We start from the raw sequence: 21,261 nt of genomic DNA on the forward strand, positions 1-21,261 counted from the left end.
ATCTGAATAGTTGAAAATGCATCTTTTGTATTGCTATAGGAGATAACAAAGAAGAATGGTTAAATGCAAAATAAATAAAAAATTTTAAAACTTGAGCTTGAGCCAAACTATGTAACTTTAAGTAAATTATTTAACCTAAACCAATATACTACTCACCTGTAAAGAAACAATATTGACACCTGTTTTAGGAGGTTGTGAAGATTAAATGAGATAATTTGTATAATGTGATTAGAATTCCAGAAACATGGCAAAGCACTTATTGCATATCAATGATTAATTTTAATACCAAATATTAGAGAAATCAACTAATAATATACATCTACAGCTAATTTTCCTCTTAAATGTGAAGCCCAAGGACAATTACATAAAAATCAGAACAAAATAAGTATAACTTACAAATCTAGCCAGTGCAGTATGACAGGATACAGAAAGAAACAAAAATAACACTATTAGTAAATGAGAAGATTATATTACTAAAAACCTCAATGAAAGCAACCGAAAAGCTTTTAGAATTTCAAATCTGTTAGCAAAGCAGCTTCCTGAAAATTATTATCATTCTCACTCTCCAGTAGAGAGGGAGGGGGAGGAGAGGTTGAGGAAGAATGAGAGGGCAGGGAAGACGTGTGTAGTAAAAGACGTGTGTAGTAAAGCTAGCAGATATGTGTGTGTACGTGTATATATGTATATATTTAAGAATGCATGTAAAAAATTATGGAATCCAAATAAAGTCCATAGTTAATAGTATCACACTAATGTCAATTACAGTTTGATAAGATGCCATCATTGGGGAAGCTAGGTAACATTAAACAGTACACGGGAACTCTGTGTACTCTGTGCAACTTCCATGTGCATAAAATTATTTCAAAAGTTTTAAAAATGCATAAAATACATCTCACAAGAAACCTGTATAACTGAAAACAAATTATAAACTTCCAAATGTAAAAGAAAACCTGAATAAAGAAAGATAAATATTTCCAGATGGCGAAGTCCAAACATTACACTATCATTCTAATCAATCTGAAGCATTTCAATTAATAATCCTAATGCCTTTTTTTTTTTTTAGCAACATCATTCTGAAGTTGAACTGGAATAATAAGTAAAGCAAAGAATATGCAGGAAAGATTACCCCTACCAGGTACTAAAGAAAATCATCAGAAATAATTAAAAGCAGAAAACCCTAACACCCAAGAATTGTTAAGCAAAGTAGTGCAAACAAATGGCCCAGATACATACCCTATTCCCTATATCCCTACAAACCTAAATTCCAGATGGACTAAAACACAGAAGTCAAAAAATAAAAGTAACAGAATAAAACTGTATGACTACTTATAAAATATCACTAAGAGAGTTTCTGGTTACATGTGAAAAGAGCTTCGAAGTCATTACTACCATACTCACAGTAAGAAAAAAGCCAACAACCTGAAAATCAACAACTCTCGTTAGATCCATCAGAGAATTGAGGACCAGGGCAAACTGCTGCCCTGAAAATTGAAGAGATAGGTGAATACAGAAAATCACAGCTTAGAGAGGCTGTGAAGCCCACAGGTGGGGCCAGTATCCCTGGGAACACAAACTACAATTGATGAATTACTGAAAGTTCAGTGTGGACTAACTTGAGAATAACAAAAAATCTGGGAATGGCAGCTTGGGGAGGAGGACTTTCCTAAGTGTTACCTCCAGGTGCACCAACAGGTTCACACTATGAAGATCTGAGAAAAACTCCCTCATACCTCCAAAGAGGGATGGGAAAAGCAGCCATTTGAAATAGCCCAGGGCTCGCTCTGGTCTCCATAAAAGGAAACTACTTTACCAAAGCCTAACCAACCCAGAGTAAAGGAAATACCTAACTTCAATCCTCTCTAGACTTCTTGTCTCACCTAAGTGTTGAGGGGAGAAGGGCAGGGGAGCTAACAAGCACTCCATAAAGTCACCGCCAAGAGGCACAGGCTCACTAAAAGACTTAGACCAGGAAGGATCCTTAAGTTATAAAAAAAAGTTTGTTTTATGAAATGTCATGGCTCCATTCATAATTTTGTCTTTTCTTCCAATTGATACATACAACTTTCAGAGCTCTCGTATTTGGAAGGCTAGAAGGGCCCAGACTTTGAAATAGTGTCTTGTTTTCATTGTTTTTGTTTTGTTTGTTTGTTTAACTAAAGCTATATAAAGCTTGTGGATTAAACAGAATTTCTAAATTTAAAAAAAAAAAGACTTAGACCTAATTATAGGATAATAGAACGCTTCCTTTCTTCCCATACTTTACCTACTAACAATAAGGCTCGTACCTTATAATTATCTAATAGTTGAAAGAAAAACAAGCCTCAGGAGTTACTAGAGAAACCCAAAGACAAGGACATTAGAGGAAATTTTAACCTCTGACACCACAGTTAAAATAATCAGTAAATATGGCCTCCTAGCCAGGTAACATAAAACCTCACACTGAGGCCTATTTACCTGAGTTCCTTTTACTCAATGCATCATGACCAGCTATCAAAAAATCACAAGGCATGCTAAAAAGCAAAAAACATGTGAAGAGGCAAAGCAAGCATCAGATATAACATATTTTTAGAATTATCACATCTGAGAATTTAATATCTATGACTAATAGACTGAGGGCTTCAATGGAAAAAGTGGACACCATAAAGGAACAGGTGGATAATGTAAGCAATGTAAGCAGAGATATGGAAACCCTAAGAAAGAATCAAAAGAAAATGACAAAATTCAATTAACACTGTAACAGAAATGAATGCCTTTAATGGGCTAACAGACTGGACACAGCCAAGAAAGGAATCAGTAAGCTTGAAGATATATCAATATGAATTCCCAAACTGAAAAACTAAGAGGAAAAAATAAACAAAAAAAAACCCAGAATATCCAAGAACTGTGGGACGATTACAAAATGTGTAACATATGCATAATAGAAGTATCAGAAGAAAAAGAAAAAAACAGATGAACTTTGAATAATGGCTGAAAATTTTCCAGAATAGATGACACAGACCAAATCACACACCATAAAGCTCAGAGACCATCAAACAAAATACTGAAAAAATCTACACTTAGGCACATCATATTCAAACTACAGAAAAGCAAAGACGGAGAAAATCTTGAAGGAAACCAGAGGAAATAACACTTTATCTAAGAGGAACAACATTAAGAATTATATCAGAATTCTCTTCAGAAACCATGCAAGCAAGAGATTGAAGTAAAATATTTTGAAGTGTTGAACGAAAAAAAAAAAAAACACATCACCCTAGAATTCTGCATCCAGCAAAATGATTCTTCAAAGGCAAAGGACATTATCAAGATTGTCTAAGAGAAACAAAAATTGAGGGAATTTGTTACCAGTAGACCTGACTGCAAGAAATGTTAAAAGTTCTTCAGAGGTAAAAAAAAATTATAGATGTTAGAAACTAAATTTATATAAAGAAATGAAAACTCTTAAATGAAGATTAAACCAGAACACCATTAAGCACATACTCAATTAAATAAAACTGTATATATATTTATTACATCTTTATTTAAATATATACACATATATGTATACACACATAAAAAACCAAAGGCAAAAACCCTAAAGGATGACTAATTTTAATTATATCAAAATCAAAATCTATGGTATACATAAAAATACCATGAACCAAACTGAAAAGCCAACTACTATCTAGGGAAAATTGTGACGTTAAAAGTCTTAATACCTTAAAAAAAAAAAAACAACATTCATAGTGTGGGGAGAGAGAGTGTAAAAGATAAACTTCTCTAGTGAATTTGGGAGATAGAACTGGGCATGCTTTTTTCAGTGTCGCATAAGTTCTTTTTCATTTAGAGCCAGTCTTTATCTGAAGATGCACACAGTTTTTGCTGTTCTGTGCTGTAGACTTAAAGGAAAGCCTAGATTCTGGCCCCTGTCAAGAGGCCTATAGTTGTTTAGTGCAGTAAATGGCTGGATAAATCATATTCAGAGATGAAGAGTACTGAGAAGGCCATTGTGGTGATACATCTAAGCCAAACCTTCCAATCCAGCTTTATCCAACCAAAATTCTGATCTCCACCTGCAAATTTCTGATCTCCATCTGATTCCCTTATGTATTTGCTCAACTGGTACAGAATTTCAATGGGGGGGGTGGATTAATTATCTGCTCCCCAGACCCAAGCAGTTATCTCCAACAGCAACCATGTTTTTTTATAACTTCATCTAAATGTTTTACAAACCAAGGTATTCACAAGGTATAGAGACAGAAATATATAGATGGAAAGATAAATAATTCACTTTAAAGAAAAAAAGAACAGTTCTTTAGTATATTAGAGAGCACTTTCCTTCTTGGACTTTGAGTATCATAAGGCATCAGAAGGATGGAATTACACATTGGATTTACACTACAAAGCTAATAAAGTTTAAACTTTCGGTTCATACACCTGGCATGGGCCCCTTCCAAAAGTCGTAGGCATGATTTTATATTTATAATTTTGTACTTTTTCTTAAAAAGGACCCCCGAAATTACAAAACCTAGAGGCCTCACAAAACCTGGATAAGCTCTGGATGAAACCCACAAGGGAAAGCAGAATAAAGTCAAATGCATTCTAGATTGGGATTTTAAATTTCAATCCAACTAAGGAGATTCTGAAACTCTTATGTTATTATATTTAGGATATTAGAGCTAAATGAAACAAAATCAGTACTTCATAGTAGTTACTTCATAGTTTACCATAATGAAAAGCTGAAACACTATTAAAAGACTCCTATTTCCCCACCTCAAAAAGGGGGCTTATTATGCCACTGTTATGTTAGCTACTGTGATAACCTAGGAACATGTTTATGATCTGATGTTAAATGTACAGATAAAATATTATAATCACTTTTATCCAAGAAACCTACATGAAAGAAACTTGCAAAGAATAATGGGCTTGTTAGTATGCAAAACAAAGATTACCTTTTCTTTCCCCTTTTTCCAAATAATCCATAATTACTTTTATAATTTAAGTTTTTAAATTATAATTTTAAGCTATGTCTATAAGGAAATAAAATTGATCTTGTGTAGTTTTAAAACTTCTAACACCAAATTCTACACAGTTCCAAAATATTTTTGGCAACCACATTATTTTTAATGTATAACTTTCTCAAGGTAACTACTTTGAAAAAGAGTATTATTTGGGGTCCTATTATCTTATAAGCATACCATAACTGCATTACTTTCTTCAGAACTGTTCTCAGAAGCTTTTAAGGAAGATAGCTTCATTATACTAACTTAACCTAGACTGTTGTACTTTTCCTGCCTTCTTCTGTTCCTCCCTTGAAAAGAGCTCCCACTTCTTATGTCTAATGGTGCATGTGCTCTTAGTAACCAGGATTTTACCTATTATTAATGCTGTTCTAATATAGAAAGAAGACTATTACTATAGGTATTACTACTTATTAAATCAGTAATTTCAATTTTATAAATCATAAGTTAATATATTTGATCATGACCCTAGTCTAAAACAAAACATTATATGACTTTTGTGCATCACTTTATTTATTCAAGAATATCTTCATCACCAGGCAAGATAATTAGGTAGCTACTGCTTGGACTATAAAATGAATCAGTATATTACACCAAGTATGTGAAACTGTATGTACTATACTATGAACAACCAGAGGAATGGTTAAAAAAAAAAAAAATTAAGGCAACAGCTCTCCTCAAAACTATCTTTAAGCTTTCGCAATTTATTTTTATCCTTTAATGTTAATCTAACAATACTAATTTTAAATCATATTTGAAAACTGTAGCTTAGAAATGTCAACTTAGTCTAATTTTTCTTAGCTAGCACGGCTATATGAATAAGTTATAAACTATTTTATCAGATTTTCTTAAATTAAAAACCAAATAGAAAGATAACTTACTTACCATAATTTTTTTCTAAATAATCAACAATGTGGTCTTAAATTCTGTCTACCCTTAATGGGTAGACAGTAAAAACCTTAAATCACAGTCAGAGCCCGTAATATCATAGCAAGAAGAGCAGTATCACAAAGCATTTATGCTACAACCTTATATAACCTCAATTCTTACGATTTTCCCAAACTGTCTTTGTTATTACTAATACTAACTAATAAGACCTTTCCACTTCACTTTTATTGTGTAAACCAAATGCAAGTATGGATTGTTTCCCTGACTCCTTAAATAAAAGGCAGCAATGATGCTATTTCTCCAAAATTTACCTCAGAAGCTGAAGTAAGCATTATATTTAATTGTAGTTGAAAAGTCTCTGATGCTGTGTAAGATTCAAGAATTATGTTCTTTAGGATTCTCATGATCTCAGCATTAAGCCTACAATACAATCTATTCCATATTCAAATAAAAAAGAAAAAGTTGAAATTCCCCAATTAAAATAAAGGATACAGAATACATTTTTCCCCTCTATTTGAGAATATGACAATGAATCACTGTGGGAAAATTGACAATAAAGGAACTATCACATAAAACTTTTTCCATAATGGAGAAATAGGCTTGGGTTCTTTCTTCTTCCACTAATTTGACTATCAACGCTTTAAAAAAATTATTTGGAAGCTAAGAAACTATTTTACATACACACACACACACACACAGAAATTCCCTTGTCACAATTCAAATTTAACGTGCATTTTATAAAAATCTATCCTTAAACTGCCAAGTTGGCAAAGATTAGTAGGCAAGAGTGAAGGAACTTCAGTCACGTTAAAGAGCCAAGACTTTTCTGTAACTTTTATGAAAGTAAATAGATGTCTATCTTTAGGAGCAAATAATAATATGAACTGCCAGTGATTTTTTACTACTTCCTAAGAGAGGAAAGAAATAGTTAATCTGAATGTCAAAAGTTTAACTCATGTAATATCATTTGATTTATCTAAACACTTGTAAGACAAGTGTAATCCTATGAGGTAGAGCATTGGACAAAGCCTACAGCAGCAAAAAAACATAAACTCAAAACTACATTAAACCAAAAAGACAACAGCAACAAAAAGATAAATATATTATCATCACTATTAATAACTTATAATTACAGTTTTTTAATTGTAGTTTTTATAGTTTACAAACGTTTTCACATTCATTACATCATTTGAGGATCATTTTATCTTCCCACTCTCTGAGGACAGCAGAAATAAGCAACATTTATATTAAATGAAGTTATACATATAAAACACTTAAAATATGCCTAGTTTACAGTAAGTATTCAACAAGTGTTAGTTATTATTGTCTGTTATAGATGAAGGTTCACAGATCATGATGGCTTGCCACTGGTGGGAAAAGCAGAAAACCACTGAAGAAACATGGGACCAGTGGTAAAGAAGGAAGAGATTCAAATCAAGTAAAAAAAAAAAAAAAATCAAAGGGAAGTCAGCGTGGTCATGAGGAAGACTAGCTGTAGCTAGTCACAGGCTTAATTAGTCAGAGTTCTAACCTAGGACAAAACAGAAAGGGTGCATAACGGTATCTCACCAATCAGACACTCCTGGATGGGTTCATCCCAAATCAGAGAGAGACTTCACGAACAACTCCCAGGTTCAGGAGCAAAAGTCACACATACCCCTAATTTTCCTTGCTTAGAAAGCTATTTTGAGACACTAAAATATCATTAGAAGGGTGTTTGCTTCTTTTGTTTTAATCTTCAAAACATGAAGGGAAGATAAAAAAATTTATGTTCTAGAGGACAATGATGGTTTTTATTCTATCCTATTTAACAAAATGAAAAATATACCTAAAATATACCTTAAGATCATGTCAAGCCAGTTTTTCTAATCAGCTCTTCTATGGAGGAAACAATTCAGTTAAACTGGCTTTCTGCCAGAGATGTATAACACACAGGGAACATGCAACATTTTATTGGAGATGGCTGTATTTTATTTAAAAAAAAAAAATACTATGGTGAAATAAAAAATGCTGGCAATTAGAGGCAGCTTCCTAAAATCTAAATACAAAATAATCACAAATTTCTCAGTTGTATTTGATCAACAATCTTCACGTCAAAACCAACTGCTGAACTAGTTTCAGTATGATATGGACAAAGCTAAAACAACTAAGTCAAATGCAAGGCTGAAGGAGGATTTCTATCGATTTTAATTCAATAACTCAATTTGCTCAAAGCTCCAACATTCCTCCCTATATTCAAAATATTATATTTATCACTTAAGATATTGTCCTTTTACATCACATCTTAGAAATTGAAAGAACCATAGACAGCCCTAATTAACCACTAAGCTCTTTTCTGAAGAACAAAAAGAGGGTCGAGTTTACAACTCTCTTTACTGAAGACCAAATAAAAATTCATTTTTGCAGTAGGATTTCAGTTATGATGTTTACACTGTGCAGCTAAATTTTCTTAATTCATATCTTTTAAAAGTTACTATTAACCAAAATAACACATATACTGTATCAACAATATTAATTAAAATAACATACATACTAAAACATGTATGTTAGTAAAACAGCCAGGTCCATTTTAGTTAACTTAAAACCTAGTGAAAGTCTTAAAAGCAGTCAAAAGAATAAAGGGTATTATGTACAGCTGAACAAAGGCAATATACTGTATCAACATTAATTAAATATTAATTAATTAAAATAACATACATACTAAAACATGCTGTTAGTAAAACAGCAAGGTCCATTTCAGTTAACTTAAAACCTAGTGAAAGTCTTAAAAGCAGTCAAAATAATAAAGGATATTATGTACAGCTGAACAAAGGTAATAATGATGTAGCCTCATAAGAAACAACATAAGCCAAAAGACAACAGAGCAACATCTGTAAAGTACTGAAAGAAAAAATATATATTAACCTAGAATTCTATACCCAGCAAAAATATCTAAAGTAGAGACTTTTTCAGACATACAAAAGTGGAAAAAAAAAAATGCATCACCAGTAGACTAACTGTAACTAATTTTATTTTTTTAACGATTTTATTTATTTGAGAGAGAGAATGAGCAGTGGGGAAAGGCAGAGGAAAAAGGAGAAGTAGGCTCCCCACTGAGCTGGGAGCCCAATGCAGGGCTCGATCCTAAGACCCTGGGATCATGACCTGAGCCAAAGGCAGACCCTTAACAGACTGAGCCACCCAGGCACCCCAGTATAACCAATTTTAAAAGAAATCCTTCAGGATTAAGGAAAATAGTACCAGATGAAAACCTGCATCTACACAAAGGTATGAAGAGCATTGGGAATGGAAAATGGATGAGTAAATATAAAACAAGAATTCTTAATCTCTTTAAAAGATAACTGTTTAAAATAACAATGTGTTATAGAACCTACATGTAAAAATAAGATCTATAGGGCGCCTGGGTGGCTCAGTTGGTTAAGCGACTGCCTTGGGCTCAGGTCATGATCCCGGAGTCCCGGGATCGAGTCCCACATCGGGCTCCCTGCTTGGCGGGGAGTCTGCTTCTCCCTCTAGCCCTACCCCCTCTTGCGCTCTCTCTCTCACTCTCTCTCTCTCTAATAAATAAATTTAAAAAAAAAATAAGATCTATAATAACAATAGCAAAAAGCTAAGGGAGAGGAAATGGAAGTAAAATTAAGGTTCTTACATATGACATAGTATAATGTATACCATAAACCCTAAAGCAATCACTAAAAAAAAAAATCACAAAAAAGTGCACCACTAATAAGTCAACAAATGAGATAAAATGGAATAACAAAACAATCATAAAGAAGCCAGAAAAAGAGAAAAGGGGAAACAAGGAACAGATGGAACAAATAGGAAACAAATAGTAATGCACATATTTAAACCCAACCATATCAATAATTACATTAACAATAAGTGTTCTAAACGCCACCATTTACAAGGGGGATTATGAAACTGGATGCAAGCCCCAACTACATGCTGCCAACAAGAAATCCACTTTAAATAAAAAGACAAACAGGTTAACATCAAAGAGTGGGAAAACATCTATCATGCTAACACTAATCAAAAGAAAACTAAAGTGGCTAATCAGACCAAGTAGGTTTCAGAGAAAAGAATATTACCAATGATAAAAAGGGTCATTTCATAATGAAAAAGGGGTTAGTCAAGAAGACATGACATTCCTACACATTTATGCACCTAATCATAGTACTTCAAAATACATGAAGCAAAAAGTAACAGCTTCAAGCAAAAATAGACAAAGTCACAATTATTATCAGAGATTTCAAAACCCCTCTCTCTATAATTGATGGAACAAGTAGGCAGGAAGAAAATCAAGGATATAGAAGAACAACTTTACCAACCAACTAGACCTAATCGACATGTACTGCATACTCCACCCTATAACAACAGAATACACATTTTTCATGTTCACACAGAACACTTACTGAGACAGTTTATAGCTGAGGCATAAAACAAATCTAAATAAATTTTAGGATTTATGCAGAGATTCAAAAATTCAAATATATGCTGCCCCCTTCCATAATACACAGTTGTACTGATAAGTAACTGCCAGATAAAAACCCCATTTCCCAACCTCCTCCCTTGCATATAGTGAAGTCTTCATCAATAAACTGAGGATAAAAGAGGCCAAAAAAGTTTAGAAAGGGGGGCCTCCTCACCCTTTTCATACCCTATATGGCAGGAGGTACCCAAGACCCTGAATCAATCACCCATGTAGAAGAAAACCATCCACCAAAATGATCACCTAATATGTGAATGGAAAAAAAAGTCATTTGCCATGTTTAGCCAATAAAATTGGGGGCTTTGTTTTAAAAGCAGCTAGTTTCACTCTAACTCAGGAAGCTTCCAAAGAGTTTTATGCAGAGTGACATGATTTGATTTACATCTTAGAAGGATCGCTCTAGCTGTTATATTAAGAATAGTCTGTAGAAAAGCAACTGTGGAAGCAAACTAGTTAAGACATGGCAGTAATCCAGGGAAAAGATGATGGCATCCTGAATTAGGGTGATAACAGTGCAACTGTTGAATAGTAGTCATATTCTAGAAATATTTGAAGGTAAATCTAACAAGCTTTTTCTGACAGATTAGATGCAGAGTATGAAAAAAGAAGTCAAGTAAAACCCTGGTGACTGAAAGGATAGAGCTGCCATCAACTGAGGATAGGGAAGGTCAAAGATAAAATGGATTCAGGTTGAATAAGGCACTGGAGAGAGAGATCAGAAGATCCATTTTGGACACCATGAGCTCAAGATGTCTATTAACTACTCAAAGACAAACTCTAGTGGGCAGCCAAATTCCTAGGAAATAGGCCTGAATTAGAAATATATATTTGGAAGTTGTCAGCATATAAATCACCCACTAAGGGAGAGTAAATTGATAAGAGTTCCAAGAACTGAGCCCTGGGTTATGCTTATGCTAAGAGGTTGAGGAGAAAAGGAGAACCTAACACAGGATTTGGAAAAGTAACCACCAATGAGGTGGGAAGAAAACCAAGAGTATGGTATCTTGGAAGCAAGGAAAAGAAAACCTACCAAAAAAGAGGACATGAGCAATTGTGTCAAATTCCGCTGATACGTCAAATAAAATAAAGATCAAAAATTGACCACAGGATTTAGGGAAATTACTGTGGAATTTGACAATTAAGAGTCAGCAAAACTAGACAAGTTTTTAGTTTTACTGCAAAGGGAAGCCAAAATATGGAACAGAGGTTGTCTGAAAAAAGGGCAGTCAAGACAAAGTATTGCTTCAATGAAAAAAAAGACAAAGTATTGCTTTGGTTTTTGGGTGGGAGAAATAATAGCATGTTCATATGCTAGTGAGAATACCCAAGCAGAAAGAGAAGTAATGATTATAGGAGAATGAAGGAAAACTTCTGGAACCATGCCTTGCAGGTTAGGAAACTGGATCAGGTGCACAAGTGATCCGACAGGCAGATAATCTATTGTTAATAGGCAGAAAGGTAGAGTAGCTAAACACAGTTACTAGTAGGTGGGTAGATAATTGTAAATAATTAGGCTATAGTGACTGTCAAGTCCAGATATCTATAAGAACATCCCTGAAAAGTGGTCTTCTGGAGTGCAGTGTTTGAATATTCACTATTATTTCAACTCCACTAGGTGCCAAAAAGCTATTAGAAGTCTTCACAGAGTGGGAGACAGACATCTCGGGATTACCTTAATTGAGACCAATTTGTTTCTAGTGACTACTCCATGGCACTAGACACCCTATCCAGGACTCATAAGTGAGGCACTAATTAGCAATTCTAGAATAACTGCATTCCAATTAATCCAAAGTCTTCTAAACAGTAGCTCCTGTGCATTTTTCAAACAATTTCAGAAGTAGAGAAATCTATCATTCTTGGCAACATTGCATATACTCTTGCATCATTTCAGGCACTTTAAATACTACCAAATTCCAAAGTTCAGTCTCAACCTTAGTCCTGGAGTTAGTTCATTAGTTTAGGAGGATTTTAAGAACAGAGAGAATAACATAATTTTCACCAGTGAAGAGGACTAAATAGTCCATTCTGAGTTACTGTCCTCATTTAAAAGATTATGTCCTAAGCTATTCACAGACTCATGTAGGGGTGGTGTTAGAAGCATTTGAACAGCAAATATTATTTTAAATCCTTAGACCCTATAGAAAATAAAATAATCAAGCATATGAATTATTACATTTATGTAACAAAGCTTTCATTGCACTATTCCATCTTAGCATTAGCAACAGGTGTCTCTTGAGATTCAGAAAAAAACTACTTTGTAAAAGCAACAAATTCTGATATACAATTCTAACGGCTAAGTAGTAAGCTAAGTAACAGTTTTCATTGACTCCGTATCTTCCATTAGAAAAATTAAGTATACATTTTAATAAAATGAAGTTTTTCAACATAACACCCCAGAGAACATGTTCATAACTAATGTGTTTGTATCCTAAATGTAACTCTCAAGCTGCATGTTATAATATATTAATATTAAAAAAAAAGAAATAAAAAACGTGCTTCATTAAATACAAACCATCTACTGCAAGTCAGTGTTTCCTACCATTAAAGGGATCACATATGCCTTTGCAAATCTGATGAAAGCTATGTATATAATTTCAGGGAATTCATGGATGTCTTGAAGCCTATATAGAGGTCCTGCAAGTTTAGAGAATCTGTAATTAGTAGAAAAAATGGAGTCCAAAATCAATCAAAAACATAGGAAAATTTAATATATGAAAAAAGGAATTGTAATATATGAAAAAAGAACTGTAACATACAGTGGAAAATGATTTATTAGTATATTATTTGCCATAAGTTGCTATTCACTGGAAGAAACTATAATAAATCTCTATAAATATATGAATGCTTTAATGAACTAAATGTAAAAAATAAAAATTCTAAGATATATAATAAATATATCTATATATAATAAAATTATAAGATACTATAACAAAATATAGAGAATGTACATAATCTTGGTTGGGGACAGTCTTCTCAAATAACAGAAGAAACCTACTTGCCTAAATTGATAGATGTGACTGTGTAAATTTTGTAACTTATGCATAAGCTTACAGAAAGCTTTACACTTACAGAAAACAACTGCATCCTTTTTTTTTCCTACAACAGAAATAACCTATTTCAGTCGTTTCATTGGGTAAAATAATTATGTTCATTATTTGGATATAAACAAGGAGCAGACATTACACTAAACCAATTTCTTTGAGTCAGAAATTAAGATTTTCCCAGAATTATATTCATTCTTAGCAATAAGTGCAATTAAACATTGATATTACCGTTTAAAAATTCTATTCAAACTGCTAAATCTTAGTGTAATGTCAATATAAAGTCCAAGCAGCCTGGTATAATTAAAGAAGCACATGATTTGGAATCACACATACCTGGGTTCCAATCCTGACTCCGCCACTATTAGTTATGTGGTCAAGTTATACAACCTTTGAGCCTATTCCTGCATTTGTAAAAATAGCTTTCTGTGGTGTTCTTGGAAGATCACATAAGAATATCGCATATGGAAGTGCCTAGTACAGAGTCTGAGTGTCAAACTATGCCTTCTTCTGCCTTCCTTCCCTAAGTAAGATTACTAACTGGGAACATCTGTTTTAGTACTGTCTTTTGTAAGACTTTTTAAGAAATCGAGACTGCTGACATAAAGTTAAACATTTTACTTGCCATATTTTTGCAGCTCCAGAGCATTATTAGTCCTTCAAGTGTTTTGTATTTGAGCTCCTTTTCTTGGCTCATTTTTGAGTATGTGATTTGATCTATATTTACTATTTCTGATAGAATTTAAAGGTTTCTTGTAAAAAATCATGGGGAAAAAAACACATTATTTTCTACCTGTGGCTTTCTACATGTTAAGATAATCCTCTTTTGAAGAACAATTAGTTTGTGTCTATGGAAACCACTCTCAAGTGTTATGAAAAAAAATCTGAGGCAAAAAAAGAAAATAAAAATTTAAGTTATCCTAGCCACTGAAACGTGCTCAAGAAATATAAATAGCGATACAACAAAGAAGAAATACGAATCTTATGTTTAATATAACTTTCAAATTTCTCTAAAAGGAGTCATTTTTTTTCTGTAAAGTTGGATCGTTAAAGAGGCCAGAAAAATGACCCCGAATGCTAAGTGGATCCAAACAAAAAGGAAACGTGTATTGGCCAACATTCGATGTTTAAGGTGAATAATTCTTCCATCACACAAGACACATAATTAATAAAGTCATGGTAAATAAATTTGATATCTCTTCAAAACTGTACAGGGTAAGTTTTACCCTAGAGTTGAGGAATGGAATTATCCTTAGCTCCTCCTTCAACTTTAGCTGCACTTCAATTAGATTTATTTGATACTCTTTGATAGACTGATCTTTAAAATGTTTCCAAGGCTTTTTGCAAAGTCTGCCAAAACTGCAAATAGGCAGCTATCCTTCTAATACTACAATTATTTACTAATACATTTTTCCGTAATGTTAATTATCACGCACAGCAGAATCTAGCTGTTACTTAGTCTAAATGATTTTGCTGATGGTATTTTATTGCTTGCTTCTCAAAAAGTATTTAAAACAATACTGAGGTGAAAGAATATACACAAACACACTTCACATTACTTTTCCATATTCAAATTACAGCCTCGAGCTGATTTTTAAATGCCATGTACATTTTTAAATCAAAATGTATCGCATTCTTTTAACACTCCCTCCCCCACCCCAAAATCCTCCCAAATGCCAAAGTTCCCTACTAATCTGAAAGCACCTATTATCTGCATTTTTCTGGTCTTTCACAACTTCAGACTCCAACATTATATACTTCAGACCCCTTCTCTCATTAAAGTAAGCACTGTTAACTCCTTAAGGTACTTAAGCATATGGTTTATTTATTGCATAATCTTACTTTTCCTTCCACCAACTTAAATCTCACTATAATTCCCCTTCAGCGTTCCCTTCTCTCCTAAATGCACATCAATATTGCCGGGGGCCACAGACGCAAACATTCCTCTTCGTAAACCCACAATATTAATAAAATTTAGCTCCACTAAAAAAAAGTACTTAAATGCCTCGATGCCTCCTTTCAGTACCACGCTGAAGCTTTTTATTTGCTTTCCTGTCCTACCTTGGCAGCCTCTTTCTCCCATCAGTTGTGTGGTCCCTTGCTGCCCCCAGCACAAGAGTGCAACTCACTACAGTGTATTTCTCTTACCATCATTCCCAGTATCTCCCTCCATTTCCGGGCATCTATCCCTTCATGAAGCTCCCCGTCCCCAAAAGATGTGCCTCCAGGTACCCACACCTAAAATTAGAATACCCCTCGACTGACACTGCCAGGGCTTTCCGTAGACTCAAGGAAACACACAAGGCTAAGCGTTCCTGCCTCCTCTAGCAGTTCCCGCTCCCCACCGAATTCGGTCTTCTCTTGCCGTCTCCCCGGGGGAAATGCCTACTTCTGGTAACCCTTAGGCACGGGAAAGCCCACCTTAGCAACCTCTGCCCGGTGACCTCGCGAGCCCAGCACGTCCCTCAAGCTTAATTCACACCATTCTTGGAGCTTGTGTTTTCGATGCCCCCAGTCCCAGCTCTCGATGCAAGCTCTTTCACCCTCTTGCCCCCGAGCCAGACCGCAGGTTAGACGATAGCCCATTTACTCCGGTCGCAATGCCTCCTCGGCCCGGCCCCTTCCACACCACTCACCCCGGAGTGGCTCTGCTCCTTACCTAGCTTCAATCGGGACTCCTCCAATTTCTGGATTTGGTTCTCCAAGAAGAGCATCCCCACTACGAAGGCCACCACCGCCAGCAGCTGCAACTTGGGCGGCATCATAATCCTAAGGAGCCCCATGAAACCCGCTGCTCGGGATCAAGACATACCGCGGGGGGCGGGGAGCGGGGCCCCGGAAGCGAGTGAGACGCCGGGGGGAGCCCACCGAGCCGAGAGAAAGGCAAGGAGAGCGCGACAGCGAGAGAACCACCGCAGCGACCCCCCTTCTCGCCTCCCCACTCCCCCGCCCCCAGGCGCCAGCACCAACGCCGCCGGTGCCCGCTTCTCCTGGACCGACTCAACGGCCGCCCCCTCCAAAAGCCCGCGCAGCAAACACAGTGCGAAGCGGCTGCCGGGCTCTCGCCTCTCTACTGCCTCAGTCCCCGACCCCCGCGCCCGCCTGCCCGCCTCCTTCTCTTCCTTCCTTCCCTCCCTCCTTTGCTCGCGGCCGCGCGCTCCTCCACCAGCGCTGCGGCTGCGGCTGCGCCGCCCTCGGCTCCGCCCCCTGCCCATCCCCCGCCACCCCCACGCGCACGCATCCACGTACGCTGCTCGGCAACCAGAGGCTCCACCCTCTGCTTTCGTTCTGTTGTGCCTATTGGACCGAAGAAACACGGAGCCTCACTCTTGGTTCGTGTTACGGTTGGTTTCCTTTGCCATGGGTGTCAACCAAAGCGGCATTCGATTGGGTAAACTTGGAGAAGGCGGGCTGAAGCCGGCGAAGGCGCGGCTTCTTGGTGGCTGGACGAAATGTCGTGAATAAAAGGAAGGGGCTCAGAGCGGCACAGATTTGGGGAGTTTAGGAAAATGCCTGATAGGGGTTTCGAAAGGACCCAGCGACATTATATTTATGTCAAATATAAAGATATTTGACCACCTTTAAGTTTCAACATACCCTTAGGTAATACCTGTCTCTGCAGAGTAAGAGACTTGATGACAACGACCTTTAACATCCTGTTTTGGATCAGGCTCTGGAGTGGACGCCCCTAGTTGAGGGGTCCTCCGGGCAGTCGGAAACCTACGAAAGATGGTAGCGATGGCGGCTGGGCCGGGTGGGTTGCTCCCGCTGGCGTTTGGGCTGCGATTGCTCTTGGCTGCTGTACTTCAAACGGTGAGTGGAGATCATCTCCGCGGCAGCCCAGGGCGAGTGGGGAATGTTGCGCTGAGGAATACGAAACATTCGACCCTGCATGGTAGCCACACTTGGAGAGGCTGGGAGGACTGGGCTTCCTTAGCGACTGCTGCGGCCGGAATGCTACGTGGCTTCATTCCTCGTTTGATGCTTTTCCTTTCCCGCCCCGGATTTCTAGCGGTTCTTTCTCCTGACTTCAGAATATCTTGAGTAGTACTTACATTTTGCAGAGTTCCAGCTAAAAACAACCTGTAAACCACACATTGGGCGGGGGGGAGGGGAAGAGGCAATGAATCTTAGAAAGGAATGAAGATTGTTTTTAAACGGGCAGAATACAAGGAACTACCGTTCTTTGTGATAAGGCTCCCTGAATCTTAGAAGAAAGCCCCCAAGTCTTTGGTCTGGGGTACACTTCCTGTTTACTTTTTTCTCTCAGTTGTTAGTGGTCTCTAATTCTTTATCTCCGAGCTCTGTTATTCACGTGCTGCTGGGTGCATTTCAGTGCCATTTGTGGTTTTAAACAACCTTGTTGCAATAAAAGGAGCTACTCTATGCTAAAGCATAATTTTTTTTTTTGAAATCCATTTTCTAAAATGATAGCCTTCATCTCGTTTAAAATCGGGCAGTGTTAACCAACTTTTTAAATTAGTTCTTAACACAACAGACGCGTTCTTAATCTTTGAATGGGGAAGGACTAATTTGGTCTTATTTTTCTATTCATTCATGTACAACTTAATATTGGTTGATTCCTCCTAAGAAGCTTGCGATCCATGTTTTGCCTTATGAATAACTTCTTTTTTTCTAGGCACTGCGGGAGATTTTACACGTTTCATTAATCAGATTAATTCTTCAGATATTTTCATTACTGAGCCAGCTGAAAAGTTTTCTCCTAGGAGACCTGGTTTCATTGACTTAAGCAAGGTTTGAGGAAGTTAGGGCCTATACCGAAGACATCCATAAACAGCCCGTGCTTTTCTTTCCTCAAAGAGTTTGAAGTTCCTGCCCGGTTTTGTTTGTTTGTTTGTTTGTTTGTTTGTTTGCAACCATACCTTAAAGGTGGATTTTTAACTTCTCTAATTAGTATCATAGTATTCTGTTATGCAGGCATTTGGGGCCCTTTAGAAATTACTGAAAGAGCCCTCTCTAAACTTTCTACTGGAGGTTTTCTCCTTTTTTTTTCTTTGCTAATCTTCAATAATTAGAGTCCACCACCATACAGAGATAAGGAGTAACATTTCATGTTGACTTCTCCTGATTTCTCTGTCTTTAAATATCTATGTTGTGTAACCACCCCAAAATTTGGTGGCTTGAAATAACAATTTCTCATAATTTTGTGGGTCTGCTGTGCAGTTCCTCTGTTGATTTCCTCTGGGTCATGTACGGAGCTGCACTGAGCTAGTAGGTCCCCTGAACTGAAAGATCCAAGATGGCTTCATTCTTAGTTGGTGCTGTCAACAAGGGTGACTTGGTTCTCCTCCGTGTGACCTCTCATCCTCTAGCCCGACTTCTTTTCATGGCAGTCTCAGAGCAGCGCTCCTAAAGAGCAAAAGCTGCAATGCTTCCTGAAGCCTAGCCTTGAAAATCACAGATACCACTTCCACCTCACGATTTTTGTCAAAGCAAATCACAGGACCAACCTAGATTTCAGGGATGGAGAAACAGACTCCATCTCTGTATAGGAGGAGTGACAAACTCAGCAAAGAAATGTGCATACCAGGATAGAAGGAATTTAGGGCCATTAAATAATCTACCACCGTGACTGTCCACATAAGTCAAAAAGTCGGTTAATCATCTTTGACTTTTTTTTTTTTTAACATACCTCACATCAGGCAATTACCAAGTCTTATTGATTTTACTTCCTAAATATCTCTCAGATCCATGCACTTAATGTTAATCCCTCATTCAGGCCACCAACATCTCTTTCGTTAGCATTAATAACCTCCTGGTTCACTCTTCTAGCTATCACTCTTCTAGCTTCAACCTAAATGGTTGGCTTTGTCAGCTTCCCAATTGCCCAAGCCAGCAAGTAGTCATTTTAAAATTCTTTTTCAGTCTCTGAATCCAATCAGTCATTAAACCCTTGAAAATCTCCAAGCCAGTCCACTTAATTCTGTGTCCACAGGCAGTACCTAAATTTAGGCCACCATTTTTGTTTGCCTGGAATTCCCACAACAGCTTCCTTAAACTGGGTTCCATATCTCATTTTCTCCCTTTCTAATCCAATCTCTACAGTACATCAACAGTCATCTTTTTTAGAAGTTTATTATTAAAATTCTTCAGTGGTTCCCTGTTGCTTTTAAGGTGAAGTCTGTTCTCCTGAACATTCCTTAACAAGGCCTGTTTCACCTGATACTTATTTGTTTAGCCAGCTTAATTCCCAGAACTACCTCTACTGCAAGAGCCAAAAGGTAAGGTGAAGAATTGGGGTCATTTGTTTTAACATATCTCACATACCATGTTCTCCCTCACCAGGCCCAAAGTAAAGTATTTAGATAAAATCCAAAGCTTAATTTACATACCACCTCCAGATATGCAAAGTCAGATATACTCTCTCCCTTGTATATTCCATCATCATATCTTACACTGTATTACACGGATCCACAATCTTAACAGCACCATACCTCTGTGTATGTGTTTGTATCCCTCCACTCCCCCACTCCTGTGCCAAGAATGTAGCTAAAGGGAATACAGAGACCTTATTTTGTTTTTTGTTTTTGTTTTTTTTTAATATATTGTGCCTCATATGTATTTGTTCACTAAAATCCCTCAGGGGTGTGCCTGGTTGGCTCAGCCAGTTAGGTGTCCTCCTTTGGCCCAGGTCATGATCCCAGGGTCTGGGATCCAGTCCTGCGTCGGACTCCCTGTTCAGCAGGGAGTCTGCTTCTCCCTCTGTGCCGCCCCTCCCCCTGCTTATGCTCATGCATGCACACAAAAAAATAATTAAAATCTTTAAAAAATAAAATCTCTCAGAGGTGTGAATGGCCTCATAGTTCACTTGTGTTTGTTCCTTGCTATCAGAATCCTCAGGATATCTGTAGTTTGTGCAGATTGGTGATGAGCCCCACTCGCTCCCACAAATACAAAATGACTCCAAAAATAGAGAGTCCTGAGCAGTTCATCCTTGTTGAACTATTTTCACTTCCTGAACATTTATTTCTGTCTCTTTCTTGGGTAATGAGTGGTGTTTTTAAGAAAATAAGGCAATAAATTCCTTGAGAAAGAAAAGGGTAGTATGAAGGATTGTTGGAAAAACACTAAAGAGTTAGAAAACTGCATTTCACTGTTAGTCTGAAGGAGGGGAAAAAGACCAGGTGGAATAAGTTGTTGGCAGTGGTTTAAAAAAAAAAAAGCCAAATCTTTGGAACCTGACAGGTGAATAAGAAGGGAATGAGGGAAGAATTTCTTGGCACCTTGAGGTTGAGCTACCAAGATGGATAGAGGACTTAGTTCCTACTTTGTTAATTTACACCTCTGAGTCCTTAGACTAGACAAGTTTTATCACTGTGCTGCTGTGTAGCCCTAATTTAAAGTTAATAGCAATGCGTAGTTCTCAGCATTCCGATGAGGTGACAACTGGGAGGATATAAAGTAATTTAATCTGAAAATACATTGTGAGTATGCTTTAGCATTAGAAAAGTAATATCTTAGTATGGCCTATGGGAGCTGTTCTCTGGAGCACCCCAGAACTAAGTGGCATTCAAGGCTTCATTCAGCTCATACATAATATTTCTTCATTCAAAAAGGCACTATACGGGGACGCCTGGGTGGCCCAGTCAGTTAAGTATCTGCCTTCGGCTCAGGTCCAGGGTCCTGGGATCTAGTCCCACATCAGGCTCCTTGCCCAGCGGGGAGCCTGCTTCTCCCTCTGCCTGCTGCTCCCCCTGCTTGTGCTCTCTCTCTTTCTCTCTGACAAATAAATAAAATCTTGGGGAAAAAAAGAGGCACTGTACTGAAAGCAGTATAGAATGATACTGTGTATCTTTGATTCTGAGACACAACACCTTATCCTCCT

The 21,261-nt window shown here is 37.0% G+C and overlaps 2 protein-coding genes across 4 annotated transcripts in view; one reads left to right on the forward strand and one right to left on the reverse strand.

Annotated features, from left to right (window-relative positions):
- The window catches only part of HS2ST1 (heparan sulfate 2-O-sulfotransferase 1), a 171,574-nt gene extending 155,039 nt beyond the window's left edge, over nt 1-16,535 (reverse strand). The window contains exon 1 of one of the 2 annotated variants that reach the window (XM_045897276.3): nt 16,075-16,535. In XM_045897276.3, the coding sequence (XP_045753232.1) occupies nt 16,075-16,198 (124 nt within the window). In that variant the 5' untranslated portion in view covers nt 16,199-16,535. The remainder of the gene's footprint in view (nt 1-16,074) is intronic. The other variant, XM_045897277.3, reaches the window with a different exon arrangement.
- A 347-nt stretch (nt 16,536-16,882) lies between these two features.
- Nucleotides 16,883-21,261, forward strand: part of SELENOF (selenoprotein F) — a 55,533-nt gene continuing 51,154 nt past the window's right edge. The window contains exon 1 of one of the 2 annotated variants that reach the window (XM_054512762.2): nt 16,883-17,228. In XM_054512762.2, coding sequence (XP_054368737.1) covers nt 17,145-17,228 — 84 coding nt within the window. In that variant the 5' untranslated portion in view covers nt 16,883-17,144. The remainder of the gene's footprint in view (nt 17,229-21,261) is intronic. The other variant, XM_045897278.3, reaches the window with a different exon arrangement.

This window comes from Mirounga angustirostris, unplaced genomic scaffold (genome assembly GCF_029215605.1).
Source record: "Mirounga angustirostris isolate CCGP_5_RB_7025 unplaced genomic scaffold, mMirAng1.0.hap1 SCAF_4, whole genome shotgun sequence".
Lineage (NCBI taxonomy): Eukaryota > Metazoa > Chordata > Mammalia > Carnivora > Phocidae > Mirounga > Mirounga angustirostris.